The sequence below is a fragment of the Nannobrachium achirus genome (genome assembly GCF_963921795.1).
Source record: "Nannobrachium achirus genome assembly, chromosome: 24".
NCBI lineage: Eukaryota > Metazoa > Chordata > Actinopteri > Myctophiformes > Myctophidae > Nannobrachium > Nannobrachium achirus.
In genome coordinates this window covers 20,383,291-20,410,879 of record NC_137831.1, presented here as the reverse complement: position 1 = coordinate 20,410,879, position 27,589 = coordinate 20,383,291, and the positions used below count along the sequence as shown (strand labels likewise).

The 27,589-nt window shown below is 44.4% G+C and overlaps 1 protein-coding gene across 1 annotated transcript in view; it reads right to left on the bottom strand.

The window, feature by feature from the left end:
- unc80 (unc-80 homolog (C. elegans)) overlaps nucleotides 1-27,589 on the bottom strand; it is a gene marked incomplete at its 3' end in the record, with an annotated part of 166,179 nt that overhangs the window by 9,117 nt on the left and 129,473 nt on the right. The window contains exons 46-62 of the mRNA XM_080720767.1: nucleotides 24,282-24,416; nucleotides 22,845-22,983; nucleotides 22,321-22,417; nucleotides 20,622-20,792; nucleotides 19,757-19,849; nucleotides 19,047-19,265; nucleotides 18,513-18,743; nucleotides 17,234-17,357; nucleotides 15,791-15,916; nucleotides 15,008-15,131; nucleotides 14,417-14,623; nucleotides 13,135-13,319; nucleotides 11,946-12,111; nucleotides 8,628-8,810; nucleotides 7,943-8,090; nucleotides 4,821-4,877; nucleotides 2,522-2,603 (exon numbers count right to left, since the gene is read on the bottom strand). Coding sequence (XP_080576893.1) covers nucleotides 2,522-2,603; nucleotides 4,821-4,877; nucleotides 7,943-8,090; nucleotides 8,628-8,810; nucleotides 11,946-12,111; nucleotides 13,135-13,319; nucleotides 14,417-14,623; nucleotides 15,008-15,131; nucleotides 15,791-15,916; nucleotides 17,234-17,357; nucleotides 18,513-18,743; nucleotides 19,047-19,265; nucleotides 19,757-19,849; nucleotides 20,622-20,792; nucleotides 22,321-22,417; nucleotides 22,845-22,983; nucleotides 24,282-24,416 — 2,487 coding nt within the window. The remainder of the gene's footprint in view (nucleotides 1-2,521; nucleotides 2,604-4,820; nucleotides 4,878-7,942; nucleotides 8,091-8,627; nucleotides 8,811-11,945; nucleotides 12,112-13,134; nucleotides 13,320-14,416; nucleotides 14,624-15,007; nucleotides 15,132-15,790; nucleotides 15,917-17,233; nucleotides 17,358-18,512; nucleotides 18,744-19,046; nucleotides 19,266-19,756; nucleotides 19,850-20,621; nucleotides 20,793-22,320; nucleotides 22,418-22,844; nucleotides 22,984-24,281; nucleotides 24,417-27,589) is intronic.

Sequence of the window (27,589 nt, the reverse complement as noted above, 5' to 3'; positions counted from 1 at the left end):
GGCCCCGACTTAATGAACAAGCACATCAATTACTTGGAATTGATGGCGGTGTTCCTGGCGCTCCAGGAGTTCGAGCCCTTCATTCGGAACTGTCACGTCCTCATCAGGACGGACAATACCGTAACAATGTGTTATGTGAACAAACAGGGGGGGCGGCGGCGAGCCCTGGACGTGCTGGCTCGCAAAGTGGCCCTTTGGTGCTCGGTGCACCTACAGTCGGTCAAGGCCTCCTACGTCCCTGGTCTTCTGAACAGCGGGGCGGACCTGCTGTCCAGGACGAGGGTTCGTGACGAGGACTGGTCCCTGAACCAGTCGGTAGCGTTTCAGATCTGGACCAAGTATGGTCATCCAGTGGTGGATTTGTTCGCCTCTCGCGAGGACGCGAAGTGCTCACTGTTCTTCTCCCTGAGGGGGCCTGCACCCTTGGGGATAGACGCTATGGCGCACGATTGGCCCCAGGGCCTGCTGTACGCCTTCCCACCGATGGACCTCATTACTCCGACCCTCGAGAGGGTTCGTCGTTACGGTCACGAACTGCTTCTAATAGCACCGAGGACGGGGACTTGGAGCTCACTGATAGCTCCGCTCCTGTACAGGGATCCTTGGCAATTGCCCCAGATACGGGATCTGCTGAGTCAAGCGGATCGCGAGATCTTCCACCCGGACCCTCAGAGGTTAGACCTGTGGGTCTGGCCCGTGAGAGGGAAAGGCTGATCGCAGCCGGCCTGGACCCTTCAGTCGTTGATACGATGCAGAGGTCCAGGGCTCCTTCTACACGTAAGGTGTATCAGGGCAAGTTGGAAGCCTTTGAGGAGTGGTGTCGGGTTAAACACCCTTCGGTGAACCCGGTGTTCTCCTCAATTCCGATCATTCTGGAGTTCCTACAAGATCGGGTGGATAGGAACTGTAAGGCCTCTACGGTGAGAGGTTACCTTGCAGCCATTAGGGCCTGTCACCAGAGCCTTGATGGCGACCAATTGTCCAAACACCCGTGGGTGGTACAGTTTATGGCAGCGGTTAGGCGGGACTCCCTGACGGCGAGACCCCTGGCCCCCGCCTGGGACTTGGAGGTGGTCTTACGGGGATTGAGGCAACCCCCGTTTGAGCCTCTGGAGAGCATCTCTCTGAAGCTCCTTAGCTACAAGACTGCTCTCCTTCTGGCCTTAACCACGGCCAAGAGGGTTAGTGACCTACATGCCCTCTCAGTGTCAGAGGATTGCATGAGGTTCTCTCCGGACGGCCGGCAGGTGCTACTTAAACCTCACCTTCACTTCATTCCGAAGAATAAGGTGGTGCAGCATGTTCCGGTGCGGCCTTTGGCCTTTCATCCTCCTCCCTTTGGTACGGAGGAGGACAGGCGCCTTAATCTTCTTTGCCCTGTGAGGGCACTGAAGATTTATTGTGAGAGGACTCAGGCGCGCAGGAAGTCGCGCAGCCTGTTTGTTCCTCACGGCAAGTCCACCGCGAAGATGGAGATTGCTAAAGCAACCCTTTCGGGGTGGATTGTCGACGCCATTAGGTTGGCGTATGATAGTGCGAATGTGGCTAGACCTGTGGGTTTCACAGCTCATTCCACTAGGGGGATGTCTTCCTCTTGGGGTCTCTGGCAAGGGACCACCATTCAGGAGGTTTGTTTGGCGGCGAACTGGACTTCGCCGTCCACCTTTGCAGCTCATTACCAGTTGGACGTGGCTCCGCGCTCGTTAGCGCATTCAGTCCTCCAGGTGGCTGCTGACTCTTCTGCAGAATGAGGAGGACCCTTGTGTCTTCCTCCTCATCTGGAGCGCTTGGACTGCCCTTGTGCTTTCTGGCGCGCTCCTCTTCCTTTTCTTTCCTACTCACTGCCCCCGACTGATTCCGGTGGTCTCAGGGGGGGACCTTGTGGGCGAAGGTGTGTCTGGAAGACGTCTCCTTTGCCGTTCATGTGTATGGTGAGTAGACGTTGGCCGACGTCGCTTACGGGAGTTGACGTACCCAAAGGAGGGAGTACCGAACTGGAAGACCGAAAATAAACACAAGTGTTTCGAACGAAACACCTGTTTATTTAGGTCTGGAAGGAGGTACTCCCTCCGAGTCTCTGCCCTCTGTTCGATTTTTCGGAGCAGATGCTTTCAAGAGACAGTATTGTGGGATGCCACAGGTTTTATGGGGGACTGACCCAGTACCGTAAAACTTGAGTGACAAGCCCTCCGGCCAATCAGGGATCGCCCAGCGGGAGTTAACGTGAGTACGTTCTGTTGTGAGGCTGACGCAATAGCGCCACCCAAAGGAGGGAGTACCTCCTTCCAGACCTAAATAAACAGGTGTTTCGTTCGAAACACTTGTGTTTTTCAAAAAAAAACCTTAGAAGGACTTGAAAATATTCAAAGACTTGCACAAACTTTCACGATTTTTCAAAATTAGCAGATCTACAAGCGCTGCGAGCTTGTATATCTGCTATTTTTCAATAGTTAAATCACAAAATGTGGGTGAATCCTTGTAACCCAGGGCCCAGAATTTGGAGCGACACCCCTGCACGCACCTGCCTGAGTCCTCGCTTCCTTCCAAGCGGTGGTTGGATCAGAAGGTTCTGTTGGCCTGGTTCACTCTGTACACTGGCAACCCTGGGACATGGAACACACACACACACACACACGCACACACACGTAAGGAGAGGATACAGAGACAAACGGCAGTGAACACATCAAACGGCCACTGTCTGCACAAACTGTTCTACCAGCAGGGGCGTCACAAGGGGGGGAAAGTGGGACTGGGTTACTAGGGCCCAAGGTGGAGGGAGGGGCCTTAATTACTTTAGCTATTGAAAAAATACTCTCCCACAGTAACCGAGTGCCGCGCTGTGAGCTTGTATATCTGATATTTTTGAAAAGTCATGTGTGCAATCTATGAATAAATGTATTTTTAAGCGAACATTTGTAACTCAAATCTTGCTTCTGGGGGGGGGGTCCCTGGAACAAAATATTTTGATTTGGAGGTCCGTGGCCAAATTCATGTAATTTTGGGGGTCCTTCACAAGAGAAAGTTTGAGCACCACTGACATACCGGTAGAAACATAGGATTTTTCAAAAAACCTTCAAAGACTTGCAAAGATTTTCACGATTCTTCGAAAATAGGAGATCTACAAGCTCGCAGCGCGGCACTCGGTGCCGCACTGTGAGCTTGTATATCTGCTATTTCAATAGTTAAAGCACAAAATAACGCAGCGATTCCTTGTACCCAGGGCCCATAATTTGGTGCGACACCCCTGCTACCAGCTACGAACCAACGCTCACTCACCACAAGACACAATGTGAACACAGGACGCCCAATCACAACGCAGGAGAAGAGCTGTGCTACGATTCATGAACACCCAAAAACAACAACAACAATAAAAACAACAAGAACAGGGGATTGTGGGGGAAGGAGTAGCAACCCAGGCCAAGAGAGTGTTGTCAGGATACGTAAACCAACCAAAATGTGTGACTTTGTATCAATACAAAGAAAAAGATATAGTAGAATCATTTAATGCTGAGTGTATAATAATACTGTACTGCATATACACAGTATGTTCATTTGATGGGACACTGAATTTGGCTAATCAACGGCAAAGTTGTCCTGCACAAGGGTTGCTGCCCCAGGGTCCCCCATGCCCCAACAGATTGGTATCCAGGACAGGACAGACCAATTTGAGATCAGCGAGAAGCCCGATCACACACTTTATGAGAAACGCCATGGTACCGATGAGAGAGAGAGAGAGAGAGAGAGAGAGAGAGAGACAGAGAGAGAGAGAGAGAAGCTGACATTGGTGATGATACACTGTAGGAAGGGGGAAAAAGCTAAAAGTGAGTGTGTTAGAATGGGGGGCAAGTATTTAGTGTCACTCTACAGCGAAATAATTGTTCCAACAGGCGCTGATTCATGTATGTTACCGACCACTTTATCACAAACGGACGGTACAGATTCTATTTTTTTAAGCCATTCCAAGGCAATGCAGCTACTAGTTTTCAAGAGATCGGGATTGGGACCAGTGTTTTTGGACGGCCGTTGATATCCCCATCCCAGTGCTACGGACACACCGAAAAAGGATGTGGTTAGATGTGTCTGGCGGTGTGGGACCTCGAAAAAAAAAGAGTGAGTTAAGGCAAGGGTCTTCAACAGGGCGTCCGGGACCCATAGGGGGTCCTCGGAGTTTCAACAGGGGGTCCTCCATATCTTTCAAACTTTTTTCTCCTTTTTTATATTAACCACTTGAATCCTAGCGTCCATATCCTGAGAACTTTAGCCAAAAATAGCAGATCTACAAGCTTGTAGATAGGCTATTTTCAGCAAAGACGTTTGGCGTAGAGGGGGAAAAGAGCAGACTAAGTACAGAGTGAAATGTCAAGTTAAGTATTGACGGTTCAACTGGTTAAATACACAAATTGACATGAATCCAAAATACATTGTGCTGTCAAAAAATGAAACTATATGGAATCTATGAAAATCCCTCAGCTAAGGGGGGTCCTTGGCCTGAAAACGTTGAAGACCCCTGGTCTACGGTCAGGTTAGAGCAGCGGATGAGCTGAGGAGATGGAAGGGTCAGCATGGAGCTTAAAGGAAGTGTTAGGGGGGGTGGTGGTGACGTTGACAGAGACACGGCGAACTGGACCCACAGAAAGAGAGAGAGAGAGAGAGAGAGGAAGAGGGTGAAGGAGGAGTGGTCTTGATCGGATGTGGATGAGCGTGGTCACACGGAACGAACAAAGACGGCCAGTGAGAAGGAGGAGGGCTCCCTCTCCCCCCCCGTCCGGTGGCAGACAAGACGCACAGAGAGAGATAGAGAGGGGGGGTGGGCACTGTACCTAGAGAGGGTACCCTCCTGCAGAAGACCCTGGGATTCATCTAGCACATTGGGCTCACTGCAGAAGATGGGCGAAGAAGTGAGTGGTTGAAATAAATAAATGAATAAAAAAAAAGACACCAGCTTTACGCTGGGGGTGGGGTGGGGGAGTGGGGGTCAGTGGGGGAACTTCCTGGACGTTGGAAGTCGTGGCCTTCTAGTATTCTGAAGCACAGCTACTTATCAAAAAATAAAAACTCTTACCCGGACATTGTGTCAAAAGTTACAGGCCAGGGACATGCAGAGAATGTTAGAGTGGCAGGGTCTGGAATTTCCAAAGGGGTCTTTTGGTGGAAGCTTGGAGGTCGGCTATTTTCGGTGTGTGACACCACACTGAACTAAGCATAACCAAGTCAATACTGGAGATGTGGCTGGAGTACTGGCATGAATTTCTCCACAGAGAGGGCAATTCTGCTGCCTTCAGGTATGGCATGGAAAGAGGACATTTGGCATTTCTTTCACCATAGTAAAAATTGCATTTATGGTCTGGAAAGGGCAGCTTTTACAGACAGATAAAAGGGCAGGGGCTCAAGCCCCCTTTGATATCTATGTGTGCTCGTGCCTGTTACTGGCACAATGCTGCTCTTGGGCTGCCAGGTAAAATATACAGTAAAAGGAATGGAATATGACCAGGTCATAATCATGGGTAGTGATCAGAATTATGAGATATGACCAGGTCAGACTATTCATGATAATTGAAACTCCAAGTGGACACGTGATAGGAGGGAAACAGCAGTCTATAGCGTTAACAATTGTACATAATTATAAACCGTACACAAAAAGCAAGTTAAAGTGTTAGTTCAGCTATTTTTGACATAAAGCTGTGTGAAATACTTGTCATTAAAATAGTGGTTACAAATGTATTAATTGATTACCAGAGTCCCGTGGTCAGAGTTCTGGTCAGTTTCTAATGAATATTAAGTAGTTCCAATGGGGTGGGGGCCATTTGGCGTGGCCCAATCATTGGAAATAGATTAATCCACAAAACTGGCGTCATTTGTATTGTTGGCCTATTTCTACCATATAGAGCGAGGTTTCGTTCTGATCAGCTGACTGCAAAGCACCTTGTTTTGGGGAAATGTGTTGCAGCGGCATAGTGATACTGGACACAAAAATGTTTTACCATGTGACAGAGGGGTCAAAGTTGAACGAAAGTTGGTCTATTGGTAGAAATAGGTCAACAATACAAATGACGCTAGTTTTGTGGATTCATCTATTTTTAATGATTGGGCCATGAGCCCCTGCCAAATCACAGGAACTACTTTATATTCATCTAAAACTGACCAGAACTCTGGCCACGGGACTCTGATAATGAATTAATACATTTCTAACCACTTTTTTAATGGCAAGTATTTCACACAGCTTTATGTCAAAATAGCTGAACTAACACTTTAACTTGAATTCGGTCCATTATATCTCCCCTTTAATAATACCAATTGGAATTGTGTTTTATAACCTTTTTATCGTTGATTAGTCACCTTTACAACGAGACACAGCTTGTAAGCATGGGGCATTCGTGGAATGAGCAACACAGCCCAACATGTGGGTAGCGCCGACCAAATATTTGCCAAAATGGCTTGTAATACTGTTCTGCTGACATTCATTCTTGTTTTGGGCTTCAAGTGCTGGCAGGTGTGTGCCAGTCAAGGTGTGTGCCTAGCATCTGAGCATGGGTTCTGCCAGAATTTGGGACCTAATGTTATCCACCAGGATGATAACGCTTGCCCCCACAGAGCGAAGATCAGAATTTGGGAGTGGAGAGGATGGAATGGCCTGGCGTGAGTCCAGAGCTCAACCCAATTGAACACTTGTGGATCAGCTTGGGCGGGATGCCATCGCACAGAAAAATGTGGTTAGGTTGGTGACCAGCATGAGGAGGAGGTGCCAAGTGTTGTGGCTGCGTATGGATCTGCCACACGCTACTGAGGTGTATAATAAAGTGTATACATGGACAATATGTGGTATTTTTCCTTGTCCTTATTATTGTGGGAGAGTGCAATCTTCAATGCTCCAAGCAACAAAGGTGAATACCAACAGATCAATATTACAGGCCATTTTGGCAAGTTTTTGTTTGGCGCTACCCACACATTTGGCCGTGTTGCTCATTCCACGAATGCCCAATGCTTTCAAGCTGTGCACTGCCTCGTTGTAAAGGTGACTAATCAACGATAAAAATGATGATAAAAGTAAACAGTACCAATTCTTATTATTAAAGGGGAGATATAATGAACCGAAGGCCAAGTTAACGTACTTTTTGTGCAGTTTATACAGTATATACACCAGACCTTGTGCATGTATGTATGGGCGCGCTGTGTGAGAAAATGCATGTGATAATTCATATGTATCATGTGTGTATGCAACCATTCTTATTATGTTCTTATGTGGTTGTTTTAGTGCAGATGTTCCCAAACCTTTTAGCTCGTGACCCAAAGCCTGGGACCCTAAGTAGTGAAAACAGCAGATCTACAAGCTCACAACGGGTTGCTTTGCGTCGCATTGTGAGCTTGTAGGTCGGCTATTTTCACTACTTCTAAAAACATTTGTTTTCTAATTTAAGGAATGTTTTAGATTTTTCTTTCATTTATTAAAGGTAGGGTAAGTGATTTATTTCAAATAACAACATGGGTCAATGTTCTGATAGTACTAGTTACTATAGAGTGTTTGGTCCATATTTGGACTTCAGCCTTATCCCCTGTGAGGAGAAAAAAGCCGTTTCAGTTGCTCCACCAAAACTGTTGGGTGACAGGTTTTCCTCCAATCAGGATAGAGTGGGGCCTTCTGAAACTTAAGTTACCTTTAATGAAATTACTCAGAAAAATTGTTTTTAATTTATTTTGTATTATGGTCTTCCACATGCTACTGAGGTCCCTGACACCAAGTGTAAAATGAATTCATGAAAATCTTAGCTTTTTGGGGAATGTTTTTTGAAAATATTTTGAAATAATAATAATTAAAAAACTAAATTACGGGACCCACAAACATGGGTCCTGATCCAGTGTTTGAGAACCAGTGTTTTAGCGTGTATCTGGCAAGTGTGTGTGCGTGCGTGCGTGCGTGCGCGTGCGGGCGGCAGTAGTCCAGTACCTGTGGCTGGGCAGCATGGTGGCTCGGGGGGCGTCGGCTTGCGAGTCTGCCGTGCCCGTGGCGTGACTGGAGAACCGGCGCTGTGACATCACCCTGGGCAGGAAGGCCTCGTGCTCACTCACCACACTGGGAATACTGATGGAATCATCTGGAGAGAGAGAGAGAGAGAGAGAGAGAGAGAGAGAGAGAGAGAGAGAGAGAGAAGAGAGAGAGAGAGAGAGACACATAGAGACAGACAGAGAGAGAGAGACACAGAGAGAGAGATCATCCTCCATTGTCACTGGTGGTGTACAAACGGCGGAATTGAAGAGGCAACTTGGACAAAATGAGTTGATTCAAATTCGTCCCATTTCTCTAATATTAAATATCAGGTGGACACTTAACACTTTGGAGGAATGCAAACAAACAAAAAGAAAATGTGGATGTTGCTAAATTACTTGGAACTGTAGTCTTACAAATGTCATACAGGTGGAAGCTTTCCAAGGATATTTTTTCTGTTTTAATCCCAATGCATGCCCGGAGATACAGTAAGTACAGATGAAACAGACACAGACAGACAGAGACAAAACAGCGAGGTCGTGATCCGTCAGAAAGCCGGGAGAGCGCTTCGACGGCCAAAACATGGGATGGGGGCAAACGGAAGAGGACTAACCGCGACCAACGAAAGGAAGGAAGGTCCTCTTACTCTCCTCCTCGTCCTCGTCGGTGCGGCTGAGCGTGTCCTGGGAGGGCTGGCGCGACGGCTGGTGGCTGTCCTGCTCCCACACCGTGCCCGTGCCCGTGTTGGAGCGCGACATGGTGGCCAGGCTGAGGCGGTAGGCCGACGTGGAGGTGCCCACCGTGCTGATGGAGGTCTTGCCCTGGTACGCTGTTGGGTGAAGGCAGGGGTCATCGCCATGCAGGCTTACAGCTCATCCGCACAGCCCGCGAGCGAGCGTTCCGACGGCGATGTCGCGCGGAAAACGGAACCAATCAAATAAATACATAATAATAAAAAGTGTTGGGGGGCGGGACATGGCCATTTACCTCTATGGACATCGCTGCGAAACCTCGCTCAGATAGAGACTCTGCGAGCGAAAATAAAAGGGGTGGACGACGTCGCGGCACAAAGCGGTGTCGCTCGCGGTACGTCAGGGCGGTCTCATTGAAACAAATGTATTTTAATGGGATTTCATCGCTTGCGTCGCAGGCAGTGCGGATGAGCTGTTATGGTGGAACTTTTTGTCAAAAACACAGCAAAGGTCTGTTAACTCTGAGTGTGTACAAATGGAATCAAATGGACCCGGTTCCATTAGTACACACTCAAGAGTTATGGTTGTCCTTGAAAATAAAACGTTTGAGAACCACTATAGTACTAGTGGTTGTTCATAATGTGCGTCGTAGTAAATCAGTGTCATACATCAGGGGTTCCCAAAGTTCGGGTCACAAAATTATTAGATATGAAATAAAATAAAAACACACACCTGAATAAAATTCAACAGAATGAGTGAAATGCAATGTAAGAACTAGAAAGGTGCTTGACGCGAGTCACGAGGAGGAATACACTGGGAAATGAATTCCGTCTACCATTTATATTATGTATTGTGATGTCAAGTGAAGCATGACCAAAAGCTTCACTTTTCTGCTGTGTAAAAGTTTACAAAAAGCAGGTTCAATTGGCTGGCAAAAAGTTCTCAGACCGAGAACAACAGTGTGTTGCCTATATAGCAACCACACTAATGATTACAAATACATTTGAACCATAATTGTTACAAAACCTTGACATAGCCCTAGGCTTAATTATTCCACTTTCAACAGGGAAACACCTTATGGGCTTTTCTCCCCACACACACCCATTGTAACTTCAAACTTCATTTTAACCATGATAGATTCATTAAAAACACAAATTATTTTTTTCTGGTGACTCATACTACCCTCCTAATACGTGAACAGGCCGTGTTTTATCCATAACCTTTTTCATTTATTTGTAATAATTATTTGAGAAAATGAAATACAAAAAAAAGGCCTGGAGGGCCTGGTACATTTACATCAAATATCTAAATATTGAATCAAGCAAATTAAAAACTGTTCAGGGTGTTCATAAAAGCCTGATTAGATGATAAAATTACCAAAGTTTTTTTTTAAAGTGAAATATCCCTTTAATACATTACATGTGCGGACAAATGCGCACCAAACGTGCACTTTCATGTGCATAAAATTACCCCCAGGGTTAGGTTGGGGTCGCGAGTCAATGGCAGCATTATTTTGGGCTGGGGCGTCAATTGGGCATGGCAGGGGTATGCAGCTGCCATACCCTGGGTCCAATGCACTTGAACAACCGTTCCAGGCTGGCATATCCAGCCCAGAGATTCCGTTAGCCGGTATTTACCGGCCATTGGCCGGTTAAATGTTTAATTGGCCGGTAATTATAAAGTCCACCGGCCACCGTGGCCGGCTGGGAAAATGCCTCTTAGGCTATTTTATAATTTAATCTTATTATACACATAATTATTTGTCTAAAGTAGTGAAGCTACAACCATTAAAACCTATCATAATTTTAAATTTGTATCATGTTCTGTGAGTCTGTCTGACGACAGCGGAGCTCACCGCCACTGCTGCTGCTTCATGCTGTGCTGTAGAGGTGGGAACGAATCGAGTCTTTTGAACGGCTCTTTGACATGAACGATAGCATTGTGAGCTTGTAGATCAGGCTCAGGCAGCTATTTTCAAATGGCAGATATGTACCTATATATGTCTGAAATAAATGTATATAGGGTTGAAGTTATTTGTAATTATAATCTAAATCTACAAAGTAACTACTAGAATGAGCCAGTCTTTTGAACGGCTCTTTGAATGGAACGGATCCCAGAGATCCGGCTCACTTCAAAGAGCCATAAATCCCATCTCTACTGCGCTGTGTGCATTAGATCAGTCTATATTCGTTGTACGATGGTTACGTGCATTGGAAATATCAGAGCTTCAAGCTCACAACAAGGCAAAACGTGCTGCGCTGTGAGCTTGTATGTCTGCTATTTTAGACACGCACACGGCCTTACGGAGAAGCACACATCACGTTTCACAGCTGACAGTTCCAACACCTTGTAACAATCAGCGTGGGTTTAGTGTTATAATCAGAACAGAACTGGGGTTCTTCCGAGGTAATCGGGTAATCTATACCAAGCTGGACCCAGTAGACGATAATAAAAAAGGGACCCGAACTCTGTGGAATCACATGGATATTATACAAGCACGCACATGACTTTCTGATCGCATGGATGTGATGCCATCGTGGTCAAAGCAACAGAGGCAAGTCAACCTTCCTTGCGCCATCATAACATAACATTAACAAAATAAAACAAATGTTGTGTGTAAAAGGTTTAGTGAGACGTGAAGCCAAAATCATATAGGCCTACTATTAACTTATTAATGTGTAGGCCACTGCAGTGGCAGGGCGGGCAAACGGTTCGCTTGAGTTGCGCGCCCACTTTAACCTATTCACTTCTTTTTTTGGCAAGCGATACCTCTACATAAGTAGATAGGCCTATAGGATATTATTTTGTTGGAACATATTTCAATTGCATCTGTGATAAAGAGGAAGGAAGCCCAGCGCAAACATAAAATGGTGTAATTATTAGTTGGGTGCACGGTGCACCATGCACATACAGTATCTCATCTGCAAACACGTATGTGACGTTCAATATAATATGGCCGATAAATGCATTGATTGGCCGGTAAAATATAATCCTGCCGGCCAAGGTGGCCGGCCCCAAAAATGCCTAGCGGAAACCCTGATCCAGCCCAAGAAACCATAGAAACGGGTGGAAAAAATTAAATGTACTTCTTAAAATAAATGTATCATGCCTGTTGCTAAGGTATGGCAACATGACTGGTGTCTTGCACGCGCGCGAAGGCGCGCGTGCAAGACACCAGTCATGTTGCCATACCGTAGCTTTTTCTGAACTGATGACACTGATTTTGGGGCTGGGGGATGAAAAGTTTGGGAACGTGAGTGCTGCTGTGTGACCTGAGCCGCTGTGCACCGCCTCCTTGAGGATCTTCAGCTCGTTGTTGAACTCGGCGAACAGGGAGCTCTTGCAGAGCGGCCGCGGGATGAAGCGGCGCTCCAGCTGGTCTGCGATGTGATGGCGCGCCGTGATCTCCTCCTGAGAGTCAGCCGGCTGCGTCAACAGCTGCACACACACACATAGTTAGAAACACACACACACACACACACACACTAGGGCATTCACCAAATATTGGACTATTCGAATATTCGAATATCAAAGTCACTATTCGACTTTGTTCACCGAAGTCGAATATTCGCGTATTATTTTTTTTTATTGTTTTCTCTTTAAAAAATATATAGTGCGACGGATCCGAAGGGACAAAGCCAGTTCGGTGGACGATCACATGGTGCGCGTGCCGCTGCGGGGGCCGGGACACTGGGACCAAACCATATACAAAAACATATGATTGCTGGCAGTACACATTAAGAGGGATACATAAACCATAAAGACCATCATGTCACAAACAGTTTTAACATTTTTAACAGGCATGGCAACTGGCACCAGGGGGCAGCACAATACTGTAGCTCACCGTGGATCACCAAGCACATCAATGATGGGTGATCAGATTTTCAGAAATAAGGGATCCTTGTTTGACAGGGTAAATCTTATTATTTCCAGATACAACACACCTCCCAGCTCTTTAAGCCAATTTTAGCCAATTTCCAATTTCCAAGCCTGCAGTTTCCTGGCCACAAAAAGTTAACCCATGATTTTAAAAACCGCCTTCTAAATCCTAAAAATTATACAGATGCTTTTCCGGTTTTAAAGGTATAACAACATTGTACAGGCTTTCCCGGTCTTGATGGTTTAAGCGTAGGGGTGGGCGATATGGTGATAATTATCGTTGAGAAGATACAATGTCTCCACGATATGCCTTTTCAGAGGTATCGTATATATCGTGATACAATTGACGGAGCCTTGTAAAAAATCCTGTTTAATCGTTAATTCAGACATTCATTGGAGAATTAAATTTAAACCAGCATTTTGGTCTAAATCAGAAGTTCTCAAACTTTAAAATGTCAAGGTCTCACAGCTTGGGAAAATATCGTGATATTGTATTTTTCCATATCGCCCACCCCTATTTAAGCGTATAACAAATGGAATGTTATAGAAGCGAGGTGGAACGTTTCCAATACTACTGCTTACCTTGCACTGTATGAAGGGCCTGAGCAGGACAAAGATGGGGATTCGCGTCCGCACTATGAAGTCGATGAAGTCCCAGAAGGCCAAGCCGCCGACCTTCCTCAGGGCCATCTCCTTCACCTGCAGACTGAGCCGATACCACTGGTTCCCCAGCGAGCGCTCGAAACACACCAACACCACTTTCAACGCTGGAGAGAGGGAGAAGGAGAGTACGAGAGTGAGAATGACAGGAAAACTAAGGAATCGCAGTTAAATATCCCCCCCTTTTTATTTTTCACATTTCCAATAATATGTTTTATTATAATTATTATTATTAATTTAACACATTAAAACTGGGAAAGCATCTGTGACATTTTAGATTTTGGGGTCGGCTATTCAGCAGATCTACAAACTCGCAGTGAGCTTGTAGATTTTGAAATTATGAGAACTACTGATTCAGAAGGCATTTGTGGAGATTTCTGTCTGACAGCGAAAATATTTTACTCTTAAAATAATATAATAATAATAATAATACATTTTATTTATAACGCACTTAACATTTTTGAAAATCACAAAGTGCTATAGGGTTTAAAAACAAATGGCACAAAAATAACAAAGGCAAGACAAAAAAAAAGACAAAAAAAAAACTCTTTGGGCAAGAGCAAGACCCTCCTTGAGGTAATATCGCTCCACTCTAGGGCATTAACGAAAAAGTCGACAAGTCGACTTCATTACACAAGTCGACTCCCACCAGAGAAAGTCAAAGTTGAAAAAAAAAAATCCTTTGTATTTTTGTCTATCATTATTCTTGCTCCATGTGTGCGTCTGTACAGCATTCAAACAGTAGGATTGCTTATTGTCAAGAACGGAATGATCCAATATTACAGTGCTACATTACATTTGGTATAACATGGTTCTATTGTGAAAATAGCAGATCTACATGCTTGCTCACAACGCCTCGCATCGGCTATTTTCACAATTTCTGCCTCTATATATTTGGCAATTTGGACAATGTTTAATTTGTCATTTTAGAGGTATTAAAAAGTCCTTAAATTGGCACTTTAGAAATGTGCTGATACCCTCTATACACTTAAACTTTATGTTGGTTTGTTTACAGTTGAGTGAGAAAACAATGTTGCACATTAAGTTAATCATCCGTGGACCCCCCAAAATAATTGGGGGGTCGTATGTGATGTGATAACTTCATCAAACCATAAAGTCGACTTCAACTCGACTTTTCAGAGTCGAGTCGAATCGCAAAAATCACAAGTCGTTAATGCCCTACACCACTCGGCCACTGTGTTACCCAGATAAGCAGCCTGGCTGGTGGACTCGGCCAGTCCCTCCCGGCGCAGGTCCTTGCCCGTGTCCCCCGGCGTGGAACAGTGCGCCGGCGAGGCGTCCAGCATGAAGTTCTTGGTGCGGGAGGTGGAGATGATGCGCGGCGGCAGCAGGATGTTGATCACCGTCTGCAGGAGCAGGAAGATCTCCGGCTGCTCCAGGTGGGGGCTGTCTGCACATGGACCGGACACAATGGCGTCAGTTCAGAAAAGGTTAAGGTATGGCAACATGACTGGTGTCTTGCACGCGCGCCTTCGCGCCTGTCCTCTCAGACAATGGCATATGTATATGCCAGTACAAATAAGGATGTTTACATTTATTGAAATACGAGCACATATTTCTGGACGTACTACAAGTGCTACCTGATAAATATGACTGAGTCATATCTTGTTTTATGTTTTATGTGTATGCCATAGGCCCATGTGTGTTGTGTTGTTACTGGTATGAAACATTGCACATGGAGGGCCGGAATGATAATGTTTCGCCTGGAGCAGCAGAATTGCATGCGCCATGTGAGAGAGAGAGAGAGATTGACAGAGGGTGCTTCTCTTTTTACCTTTGCTCCCAGAGCCGACAGTCAGAACAAAAGGAATGAGCAGGTTAAGCAGCATGCCCTCTCGCCTCTCCTGATTGGTGAACGGCGAGATCACGTGACCCAGGGGAAAGTCGTCCTTCAGAGCCTGGGGAAGAAGAGGAGCTCAAGTCAACTCATTCCACCCGCTCAAGAGAGCGGGTGGAATGATTTTCTGCTGGAACTTCATCGGCTTCAAGAAAGGTGGAAAGCGATAGAGAAAGAAAGGAGGTCAGATATCAACATGGGCAGTGTGAAATGTATACATACGTTTTATGATACAAAAAAAATATTTTTACAAAAATGTCCACCATAAGCCAGCAGCATGGCAATAACCCCTGACCTTGACTAACTATGCTGCTAGTCTTAACAACAAAATTGTGTGAGGAGAGAAGTTAGTAGCGCTCTCACGATTATGACATTTTACATGACGATTATTGTCACTCAAATAATCGTGATTAACAATTTAATTGTGTAATTGTCAACGACAAAAAAAAATTGTTTGGCTTTTAGGCTTGAAGTTGCAAATGGTAGATATGACACATGACATAACCTAAATATACAAAGAAATTGTGACATATTTGACAACTTTATACTTAAAAAAGAACATTGATAGTGGAAATAGCCGATCTACAAGCTCGCATCGCGACGCATTGTGAGCTTGTAGATCTGCTATTTTCACAATTTTTCAACATGAAAACGATTATGAAATATTATCGCGATTATGTTAAAATTGTGACAGCCCTAGGTAGGGTTGCTGTACTGTACCTGTATCTGCAGAGCGACCAGCCGGACCACCGCTGTGCTGAAGGGGAGGGGAGGGGACAGGTAGGGGCTCAGGTGGAGCAGGGGCAGCCCGTCTGCCACGCTGGACGGTCCCACCACACCCATTACCTGAGGACGTGCACAGACACACACACACACACACACACACACACACACATTGTTGTATACCATACATGGGCAACTGGCGGCCCGAGGGCCACATGCGGCCCCCACCTTCACTTAATGCAGCCCTCAGGTTAATATCGTAATACTATAATAGTATATTATTGATTTCAGCTGTTACCATTCCAAACATGCAAACATTACTTCAGTCTATACAGTATTAGTAGTTTTATGACTATAGTACTGCTAGTATTTCTTATTTCCAATGTATTTAAGTTCATAAAGTTAACATAAGAACAATTAAATGCATTTGAAATTAAATAAAATGTTTACTTTTCAGGATTCCAATTCAAGAATAGCGAAAAATAATTCAGGTTTCCAATTCAAAAATATCAAAAATAGCAGATCTACAAGCTCAAAACGCGTCGCTTGTAGATCGGCTATTTTTGATATGTTTTACTGTATAATGCATTGTGGCCCTCTGGACTGAGTGTGAAATTATAGTGGCCCCCTCTGTCATCAAAGTTTCCCACCCCTGTTGTATACATACCAAGTATAGAGGGTTTAAAGGAGTAGCTCACCCCCAAAAGGACATTTCTTTCTATTGATTACTCATGCCATGGAGGCTTGAGTTCAATAATATTCTTTTGTATTTGTCGCATTCCTAAGACAAAAAATGTATCATAGTAAAGTAACCCCCATTGATTCCGGATGGGGACCCAAACGCATTTGGGTCCCCATCCGGAATCAATGGGGGTACATTTTTTGTAATCAAATTATTGTCTTGGGAATGCAACAAAATACTGAAAATATTATTGAACTCAAGTCTCCATGGCGTGAGTAATCAATAGAAAATAAGTCCTTTTGGGGGTGAACTACCCATATTTTCCGGACTATAAGGCGCACTTAAAAGCCTTTAATTTTCTCAAAAAACTACAGTGCGCCTTATAGTCCAGTGCGCCTTATATATGGATCATTCATTAACATTGACATTCCCTTTAGCACAGCTCCATCTGTTGGATGCATAACGCAACGGGCGTCTATTATGTGCGCAGTTTGCACAGTTTGAAAATAGACCATTCATTGACAGTGCGCCTTATAGTCAGGTGCGCCTTATAGTCCAGAAAATACTGTACTCCTTTAAGTGGTTACAATGAAGCTATGTTGATAATTTTCAAATATGATCGTCACTAATGGCATCACGCCAACCACTTTGAGAAGCCCTGTACTATTGTGTGTGTGTGTGTGTGTGTGTGTGTGTGTGTGTGTGTGTGTGTGTGTGTGTGTGCGCGCGCGTGCGTGCGTGCGTGTGTGCTCCTGTACCAGGTTGACGCAGACGTTAATGAGCGAGCGCAGGTGTGGGAGGAAGGATATGATTGGTTGTCGCTGCAGAGTCAGACAGATTCCCTCGATCAGACTGCTGGCCGCCTCCCACTCCACCTGTCTCCTAGATACCACACACACACACACACACACACACACACACGCACACACATTGAGAACGCACACACGCAAACAGAAGCTTCTGTTGAAAACGTCAGTCTCCCACAAAAGCCGTGATTGGATACCATTGGTATCCCAAGCTGAAAATGTATTTTCTGTTCAATAACAATTTACAATTTGTCAGACGCTTTTAGTCCAAAGCGACTTACAATAAGCAGGTAATACATCAATATAATAAGCAAGATGATATGTCAGTACATGAACAACAATATAACAATGCATAGGAATATCAATCTAGAAAAAACAACGACATAGGTTTTACCTAATCAATAAAACCTAAAAAAAATTCTAGCTTCATGAATGGTCATTGAGGGAAGGTGAGTGTTACAGTAGTGCTATGGGTTTAGGTGGAGTCCGAAGAGGTGAGTCTTCAGTCCACGGCGGAAGCTAGGGAGTGAGTCTGTAGTTCTAAGTGCGACAGGGAGTTTATTCCACAGTTTGGGGGCCAGGAGAGCAAATTGTCTGGATTTTTGTGCTGGAGAGTGCTGGAGAGCCGAGGAGACCCCCGTTACTGAACAAACACTCTACTGCAATGATTTCTATTCCAATGTGGAGCTATTTAAAACGTATTTTAACAAAAGAATGTCACTTACATCACCGTTAATGTAATTGAACTTTCATTATAAATTGTAAGGAAGGAATGAGGAAATTAAACTCTTTAATCACAGGTACACACACAATGTAAACAAACTGGCTGCAGAAAGTTCTGTATGTAATTCTAGTCTACAGACACTAATGCTAAACAAAAAAACATCTTTATCATACTAAATTTAAAGTTTCTGTTATACCACCCATACAGGAAGCAAATATCGTTCACAAAACAGACAGCCAAAAAGGTACTACAACAGACCATCGACGCTACTGTGACACGCATGCACGCACGGTACACACCACAGTAGACACAGACAGCACTTACGGCGCAGGCAGCACTCACAAAGACAGTGCTACAAAGGTGGCAGTGCCAAGTAGAAGCCAACCATACCCTAACGTACACACCACGGCACAGGGACTGCCACTGGCACGGCACAACACGCTTCCACGCCAAAGCTGAAGACACACGGTAGTGTATAGAGGGGGAAATAAAGCGCGGCAAACAGACCTGGTGCACAGAGCCTGAGGGCGAGCGCACCTGAGCGTGGGCATCTTGTGGATCTTGTTGAACATGCGGTCGAGCCTCTTGAGGATGAGGATGAGGGCGGGGCGCACCGCCTCGGCCGACCAGTCGGTGATGGGCAGCATCTCCATGACGTAGCGCCGCAGCCCGCGGCTCTCCATGGTCAGGGTGTCGTAGGGCGCCAGCTTCAGCAGGGCGTGGGCGATCTCCGCCAGCCTTTTTGGGGGGGACAAACACTTATTACGCGTGCTTATGTATATTAACCCATTTAGAACGGGTACACATTTTGTGTATCATTATTTTATGCTTTAACTATTGAAAAATAGCAGATATACAAGCTCACAGCGCGGCTGTAAACAAATGGATTATCCTCCTCAATCGTCAGTGGACACTCACATGCACACGCACGAAGCTTCCGAGGCTCTTAAAAATGAAAGCGTAAGTGAGCGACGGCAGCAGCAACAGCTAGAAATGTTAGAAACCTTGGATTCCCATGTGTTATGGTCCATTCTCACACACCTCATGTGGGACTTGATGTCGAGCAGCTCGAGGGCGATAACCCGCGGCTCCCCGGCCACGTTCTGCAGGATTTTGAGGCGTGGCCCGCAGTGCTTGTAGAACTCGGTGCAGATGTTGAGGAGAGACTCGCGGGGTCGGCGGAACTCCTCCCTGGCGATGCGCTCGTCCAGCTCCTCCCTGGGCAGACCCTGGCCCTCCTCCAGGAGATGGAGGTTGTCTCTGCACGCACGCACACACACACACACACACACACACACACACACACACACACACACACACACACACACACACACACACACACACACACACACACACACACACACACACACACACACACACACACACACACACACACACACACACACACACACACACACACACACACAATAATAGGGTTAGAGTTAGGCATAGTATTCGTAACAAATTCGGTCTAATGAACCTTCGGACTAATGAACCTTCGGACCAATGCCATGGCACCATAAAAGCTGGTTTAACATTGGCCAAATTGTGAAATAATATAAAGAGAGATAAAACATTTGAAAATAGCTTGTAGCTCTGCCATTTTCACAATCTGTGGAAATGAGTCAAACAAAATTGAACACCTAAATTCCAAGTGCTTCTCAGGCCTGAAAAGGTGGAGAACCACTGAGACAGCCTGTGTTCATTACTAGCCATGCAACAGCAGCAGTGCTACAGTGCCGTCCCCTGACCTGAGGTTGGGTCCTCCTGACATGGCGTGGTTGGCCGTGGTGGCGCCCTTGTGGCCCTGGTCACAGCGGGACATCTGGGGCGCCGTCATGGGTCTGTGGGTGGAGGAAGTTGTTATGGAAGCAACCGACACATTGTCACCCCAAGCTACAGTAGTAATATGGACACTTTGTCAGAACAACTTGGTGTCACTAGGTCAGTGTGCTGGATACCATGTCTTTAGCATACGTTTTTGACATACTGTACGGTAGTCCAAAAGTGACGAATGACGATGGAATGCAGAGGTTTGTCACGTGACTAATGACAGAATGTTGGGGGTGACTGAGACAGACACGCGGACGCAGACACACAGACGTAGGTTTTCCTAATTTATAGATAGATTACACAAATGCTGCCTCACAGGGTTAAGTGTCATACAAGTTCCTGTTGGGTTTACAGAGGAGAGCCTCAAGGCCACCATCGAGGTCACAGATAATTCAGGGATGGACAGATGTAAAACAATAGATGCCGTTTCAGGCAGGGTTTGCAGCCGCAGATGCATTCTTTTTTTTCTATTTCACAGCTCATTTATTTCCTTTGCACTGTCCACCATCCATGGGGAGGTCTGAGTGCAAGCTGGCCCACAGCACACTGCTTTGCAGTGCATTGCTCAAAGACAATTCAACCTTGCACCAATATGACTCAGAGAATTCCCGGTTTCTTGTGTACAGTATATGGCCAAATGTCGCACACACATACGCAACATCGACCTCTCATCAGCCGTCACATGTAACGTCACTGAATCTTGCATTCCTGCATGTGTACAATACTGTACTCAGCCAATAAAGTGATAAACATGCACATTGATTGTGTGAGCGTGAGTCGGACCGTGTGAGTGACTCAGAGCTGTACAGTAGGGCCTGCAGGGAGGTGGCCAGGGCAGCGATGGCAGCGATCTCGTCCCTGGCAGCGGACGCTGACTCCATGGTCACCGTGTTGCTCTTCAGCTTCTGGAGGAAGCAGGGAACCAGAGCCTCTAGTACCATCAGCATCTGCAGACTGGACACACACACACACACACACACACCAGTGTTGTTTTTGACAGCAAATTTTGATTTAGTTTTAGTCATAGTCTTTTAAATAAAACGTAATTTAGTTTTAGTCATAATTTAGTCACCTGAAAAGTATTAATTTTAGTCTAACTTTAGTCCACTAAAGTTACAGTTGATTTAGTCGACTAAAATGTATTTTGGCAGGCCTTGATGGCATCGTAATGACTGATTTTACACTTCGTTGTGTGCTGAAAATAGCAGATCTACAAGCTTGTAGATCGGCTATTTTCAGCACGCAACACCTGAGAGCAACCAAACATAAAATGACACTCTTCTCCACTAGTCCCTCCCTAACGTTTTAGTCTAGTTTTTATTTTGTTGACGAAATTGTCAATATATTTAGTCTTAGTTTTAGTCACCACAGCTTAGTTTTTGTTTAGTTTTTATTTAGTTTTCGTCAGTGAAAAAAAACAGCCGACAAACATTTTTCGCCATAGTTTTAGTCGACGAAATCAACACTGACACACACACACGCACGCACGCACGCACACACACACGCACGCACATGGGGGGCTTCTTTTCACCAGTGGTTTGGTTTTAAATAGACAAGTACTGTATATAGTTTCATTGGTTTGGGAATTTGTAGACACAGACAAACGAGCTAGCATACACATTTTTGCTATTTTCGCTATTTTCATTTTCACCTATAATGACATGCTCAAAGTACCGACACCAGGTTGTATATTTAACTGCTTCACAGCCAAATCGCCTTCCATCGCCATTTTGAGGAGGGTGAGGCAGCCAGATCGCCAAACGTCGCCTTGGGGATCATTTTCTGATTTTTTTGGTATTTTTTTGAAATTTTTTGAGCTATAAATGACCATTCTAGGTTCATATAAGCTAAAGCCATGAATATGCGCTGGAAATGACATCATCGATGACGTAACCCGGAAGTCGTTTGCCCATAACATAGCATAGGCCTTTTTTTTGCATTGAAAGCTAACGTTTTTCTTATCAAACTTTACCATATTTAAACGGATTTTCATTCGGAAAAAAGTGGCTGGGTGACAGAGTGGTCACCCAGCATCATGGTCGATTGTTTAAAATAAACTGATTGCGCGCGTGAGGGCGTGCACGATGCTGTTGTTTGGGTGCTCCGGCCAGCCGGGCCGTCCCATTATAAACAAAGGCTGCGGTCACTCTCTGCCAGTCTAATAGCCAGCATTGATCACTTACTCGTGGGCGCACTCTAGTGGTATACAAATCCACTGCAGTTTACAATTATATTCTGCCTCATGGTTTGTTGTAATATATTTAACTAATGAAAAAGCTTGACTAACTGTTAACTACATTGTGCAGGTTTTTGTTTTCCTTTTCCTGAAAAGTAACACTTTTAGAGATTTTACCCTTGACAGCAATGATTTACAAATAATTACACTCAATTCATACAGTTTTTCTTACAATGTTCTCATAGAGCGAAGGACAGATGACCACTACAGTATGTGTACAACAGTATGCTTCCATAGATACTGTACCTCCTGAAGGATTCTGGGGCGTACGCCGCCACAGTCACACACAACTTGATGGCCTCGCTGATGGAGAACGCCAGGTCCTCGTTTCCATAGCAGAAATCTGTATTGAAGTATTGAACAATGGACATGCTCAAGTACAAGTACCTCAAGCAAGAGTCGCTCAAAATGATACTTAACTAATCGTCTCTGTCAGGTGGAAACCTCATTATGTCCAAAACTGTTACTTTTCAGGATTGAAACAAATTAAAAACAGTAGCAGATCTACAAGCTCAAAATGTGTCTCTTCATGCCAAGCTTTTGTAGGCCTATCTGCTATTTCTGATAGTTTTGTGTGACGCTGTAGTATGATCATTGATTATCATACTACAAACTACAGCGTCACATTAAAGTAGCAAATGGTCAAGTAGGACATTAATATATATTTTTAAAAAAAGTTAATATATGGCGATAAGAGGTTTCTGACCAACAGCAATGATACAGTTCCACCACAGCTTTTTGTTGCGTTTGTAGAAATACTGATGTTTTACCGAGGGAGCGTAGAGGTTTCTCTGCCTTGACCAGCTCTCCAGCATCCAGAGCGTCCTCCGTCTCACCTTCCAGGGAGACCAACAGATCAAACAGACACTGGGCAGACACCCCCTTAGACAGGCCTGTGCTGGTACTGGTCTGTGATGGGACACAGTGAGTGGAAATACCGGTGGTTATAGACGTGTACTTATGTTTCTTGTCTGTCAATGAGGAAACTTGGGTTCTTTCAATTCACTTTATTCAAGACTGGTAAAGGATTAGCAAGTAGCTCAGGTCTCTATACATGCTATGAGATGTTTGGGGTGTGGTCTACTCTAGATATGGGGCTCTTAAGTCTGACATCATTTTGGAGGCTGAGGAGAAATTCTCGTGCCAAGAGGCACCAGCGCCCGTGAATCTTTTTACTATAAGCTAATTTTTCTTCTCTTTCTTGTTGACAGGAAAGTGGTAGAATTATACTTAAGTCGTTATTTTTGTCTCGGATCTGTTGAAATAGCGAGGGACACAGCACTGCCCATATTGACAATAAATCTACTTGGCACCTGACCAGAAAATCATGTCAGGGCTTAATAGCCCCATAGCTGGTAGTGTCAGAGACTATCATTGCCATCTAGTGGTCAATATTACATATCACAACACTTACAGTAGGCTATACATGTTAGGGAAGTGAAGTTGCACAGGTGCAAATAAGACAAATAACCTAAATATACAAAGAAATGACTGACTTATTTCATAACGTTATACGTAAAAAAATCATTTGTGAGCTTGTAGATTTCCCCCCAAAAAATAATGTTTGTCATCTGTTGGGAGCTTAAAATGTATCGAGAAGTATTGGATCATTGATCGCTTACCAAAATACACATCAAATCGGTCTTACAGGGTGAGATGTGCAAAGTTAATGCATTAAGCATTTACATTTTTATTAAAGTATAATCAGTTAATTTACGTGTGTGTGTCAGGGGTCATCAATATGTCCGTACACAGAAAAGACTTTGTGACTGTGGAAGTCTTATCTGTGGCAAATTTTAGATGTTCCTTTTTACACACCATTATAATGTTCTAATTGTGTTCACAAGACCCAATTATTGAATGTCAAGTCTCCAGGTTTTCTTCAGAATATGTAAGACACAATGATGTGGACATCAGGGATCTCCATATTATGGCCATAAAATGGATTTGTTCCCCCTGGCATCACAGGGATCTCTCTAACAGGGCATCATTAATATTGATGACATCAGGGAACTCCATACTGTATATGGGCATAAAATGGATTCTGTTAGTGTGACATCACAGTGAAGCCAGAGCGTGATGTCAGAGCGGCAAACCCATAGACTGTAAAAATATGTACGTCTGTGTGTGTGTGTGTGTGTGTGTGTGTGTGTGTGTGTGTGTGTGTGTGTGTGTGTGTGTGTGTGTGTGTTCAGTGGTATTCTTACGGTGAACTCGAGCAGCGGGGCCACGCTGGCAAACAGCTGCAGGACGAAGGGCTTGCGGTGCAGGACGTAGAACTGTCGGCAGCAGAACTCGATGCCCTGCCTGAGCAGAGGGTTGCTCTCGTAGTCCGCATAGACCTGATGGACGTGGCAATTAAACAAGTGTTACACGCATCACACTATGCGACAATCTATAGCTCAAGATGGAGGGAGACTAGAGTATAATAAATAAATACATACATTCATCCATTCGTGGTTTTTGAATTGAGTACATGAGACGAAAAACAGTCAATATTTTTAAATTTTGAATATAGATATTTTTTTGATTTACCAGATTGTAAACCACAAACTAGAAGTTTTTAATCGGTTACATTCTTAATGCACTCCCCCCTCATTTTTTTTTTTTTTTTTTGTTATCAAATATTTTTATTTTCCATAATCAAAAGAAAAATGCAATTAACAGACAAACAACACAAACAATAGTAAAACAAGAAAAGGAAAAGAAAACCCACCCACCCCCTTTCCCCGGACCAACACGGAATGTACAATAGTGCATGCCTGTGCTAGGCTGTTACCACTATATAGTGATTTCTTGAATCATAGCCTTAAGCTTATCTGCAATGTCCGACCACATATTAATGTTTTCTTCTTTTGCTCCGTGTAACCTTGCTATCGACTGCTCTAAATATACTATATCTAGAAAGGTTAAGGCCCACTGGCGAAACGTTAACGTATGAGGAGGTTTCCACCGCGTAGCTACCATCTTCTTCGCCGCCGTTACACCAGCAAAGAAGATGCGCTTGCGTATATTGTTTAGTTGCAACCAGGGCAGGAAATTCACGGCGGCCACGACGGCCATGGCCGCCGTTGCCCCTCTCTTTGGCCGTGTGCCCCTCGAAAAATGACATGCCCAAACGGCCACAGTGGCCGTGGTGCCCTGGCGCCCACAGCAGTCCATTAACTGCTTTTTACCGTTTTTTCCTCTGCGCGATTTTCCAGTCATTACGGTAACAGCAGTGCGTGGTTGGTTGAGCTGCGCACATGACCAGAAGTAGATTCCATTTACGCTCGTAGTAGCAGCATAGCAGCCGCCGCATAGTGGAGCTGCCGGAGTCCCGCGACACAGTGTTTATACAAGTTACAACACAAAAACATCACCGGGCTAAACGGGAGTTTTATCTAACGCAGCCTGTTGAATAAATCCGAATGTGCGAACGAATGCCTTCAAACGGAGCTCTGCTGAGCTCAGGACAACAACCAAAATGCAGCACAAGGGAACCAAAAGCTATTCTTTCCCCAAGAGGCTGAGCTGTCAGAAAGTACATCATTGTTGAGAAAGGGATCACTCCGCGAACGGGAGGGAGGAGTTTGTGTGCGTGTGTGCGTGCGTGCACATGGCCAGTGGTGGAAAAAGTACTCGAATGTTTTACTTAAGTAAAAGTATCAATAGCCTACTGCAATGTAGAAATACTTCCGTTGCAAGTAAAGTCCTCAAATTCCAAATATACTTGAGTAAAAGTACAAAAGTATTGGTATCAAAATGTACTTAAAGTACCAAAAGTAAAAGTACAACATTATTGAAAATAGCAGATCTACAAGCTCACAACGCATAGTTATGCGACACATCTTGAGCTTGTAGATCTGCTATTTTTTTCTACAAGCTTGATTATTTTCAAATAGCCTAAATAGGGATAAAGTGGTTCATGTATGTTTAATAATATTATAATTTATTATGCAAAGTAACTGGTATTACTAAAGATTTCAAATAATTGTAGTGGAGTAAAAGTACAATATTTGGATCCGAGATGTAGTGGAGTAGAAGTAAGTGTTAGAAATACTCAAAATTACAATAAACAATTAAGTACAATACTTAAGTAAATGTACTTAGTTACTTTACACCACTGCACATGGCAAAACAGAAATAAACAGGTTCTTGATATTTATTTAATTGAAAGGTATTACATTAAACCTTAACGTTTAAGCTAAATTAACTATGACTGTGGCGTGGACTTAAAATCATTGTTTTAATGATGGCCTTCCTGCCCTGGCACTTGGCCTTTGTGCCCTCAAAGATTTGACAACACCAAAGGCCAATTGGCCTTGCCCCTAAACTGACGAAATTCTAGGCCTGGTTGCAACTGTGAGACGTCATTTAATAAAAATAAAGAAGGAGAAGATATGATATTGATACTAAAAATAGTTGAAAGTTTTGAGGCAACCATATTCCAGAATGACGACACATTTGGGCATTCCCAAACCATGTGAAGGAAGGTACCAATACTATTTGAGGCGCAGAGAGTGCAGTTGGGATTATTCAAAATCCTCATAGCACATAGTCTGCGGGGAGTTAAATAAGTCCGATGAACAAAATTTAAATGAATTTGTTGATGGTCTGGATTTCTAGAAGATAGCCTAATGTTAGACCATACTGTGTCCCAACAAAAGTCAGGGTCCAAATTTGGTACATCATTCCTCCAAACAGTATCAACAGATAGGGGCCCATAACTACAGTCTAATAAAAAACCATAGAGGGTGGAAACCAAACCTCTTGTTCTGTTACCATCACAGATAAACTCATGGAAGGGGTGCAATCTAAGGGGAGCTTGCCATGGGACCCCATAGGTCCTCATGGACGTTCTCAGTTGGAAGTAGAAAAAGAGGGTATTTCCAGGCAGATTGAAGATGTCACACAAATCTCGAAAAGGTCGTAAACCATTTCTATCAAATAAGTCCCCTAATGTACGAATCCCCTTAGCCCTCCACCTTGGAAAGCGAATGGGGCGATCCTCGATTAAAAGTCTTTGATTATTGAACACTGGGGAAAATAAGTTCCATTTACAATCAATCTTACACATCTTTTCAGCTGCCCTCCATACTGCCACTAAATGAGAAATGATAGGTCCAAAGCGAACTTTGCATTGATGTGTAGTTATGTTTGAATAGATAAGATCTCTCAATTCAACAGGCTGCACTAAACTCTCCTCAAGCTCCCTCCAAGAAACCTTATTTGCTGGGTTAAACCAATTTAAAAGGGGGCGGAGCGTGAAGGCCCAATAATAAAATTTAAAGTTGGGCAATGAAAGGCCGCCATCATCTCTAGCACGTTGTAATAGAGAAAGTTTAAGACGAGGGCGTTTCCCTTTCCACACAAACTTAGATATCGAAGAGTGAAGCTTATTCCAGTATTGCGGCGGTGGTGGCAAAGGGAGCATAGAGCTTACAAAGTTAACCCTGGGAAGAACATTCATCTTTATGATTGAAACTCGAGCTTGGAGAGAGTTGGGCAAAGATGACCATCTATCTAAATCAAG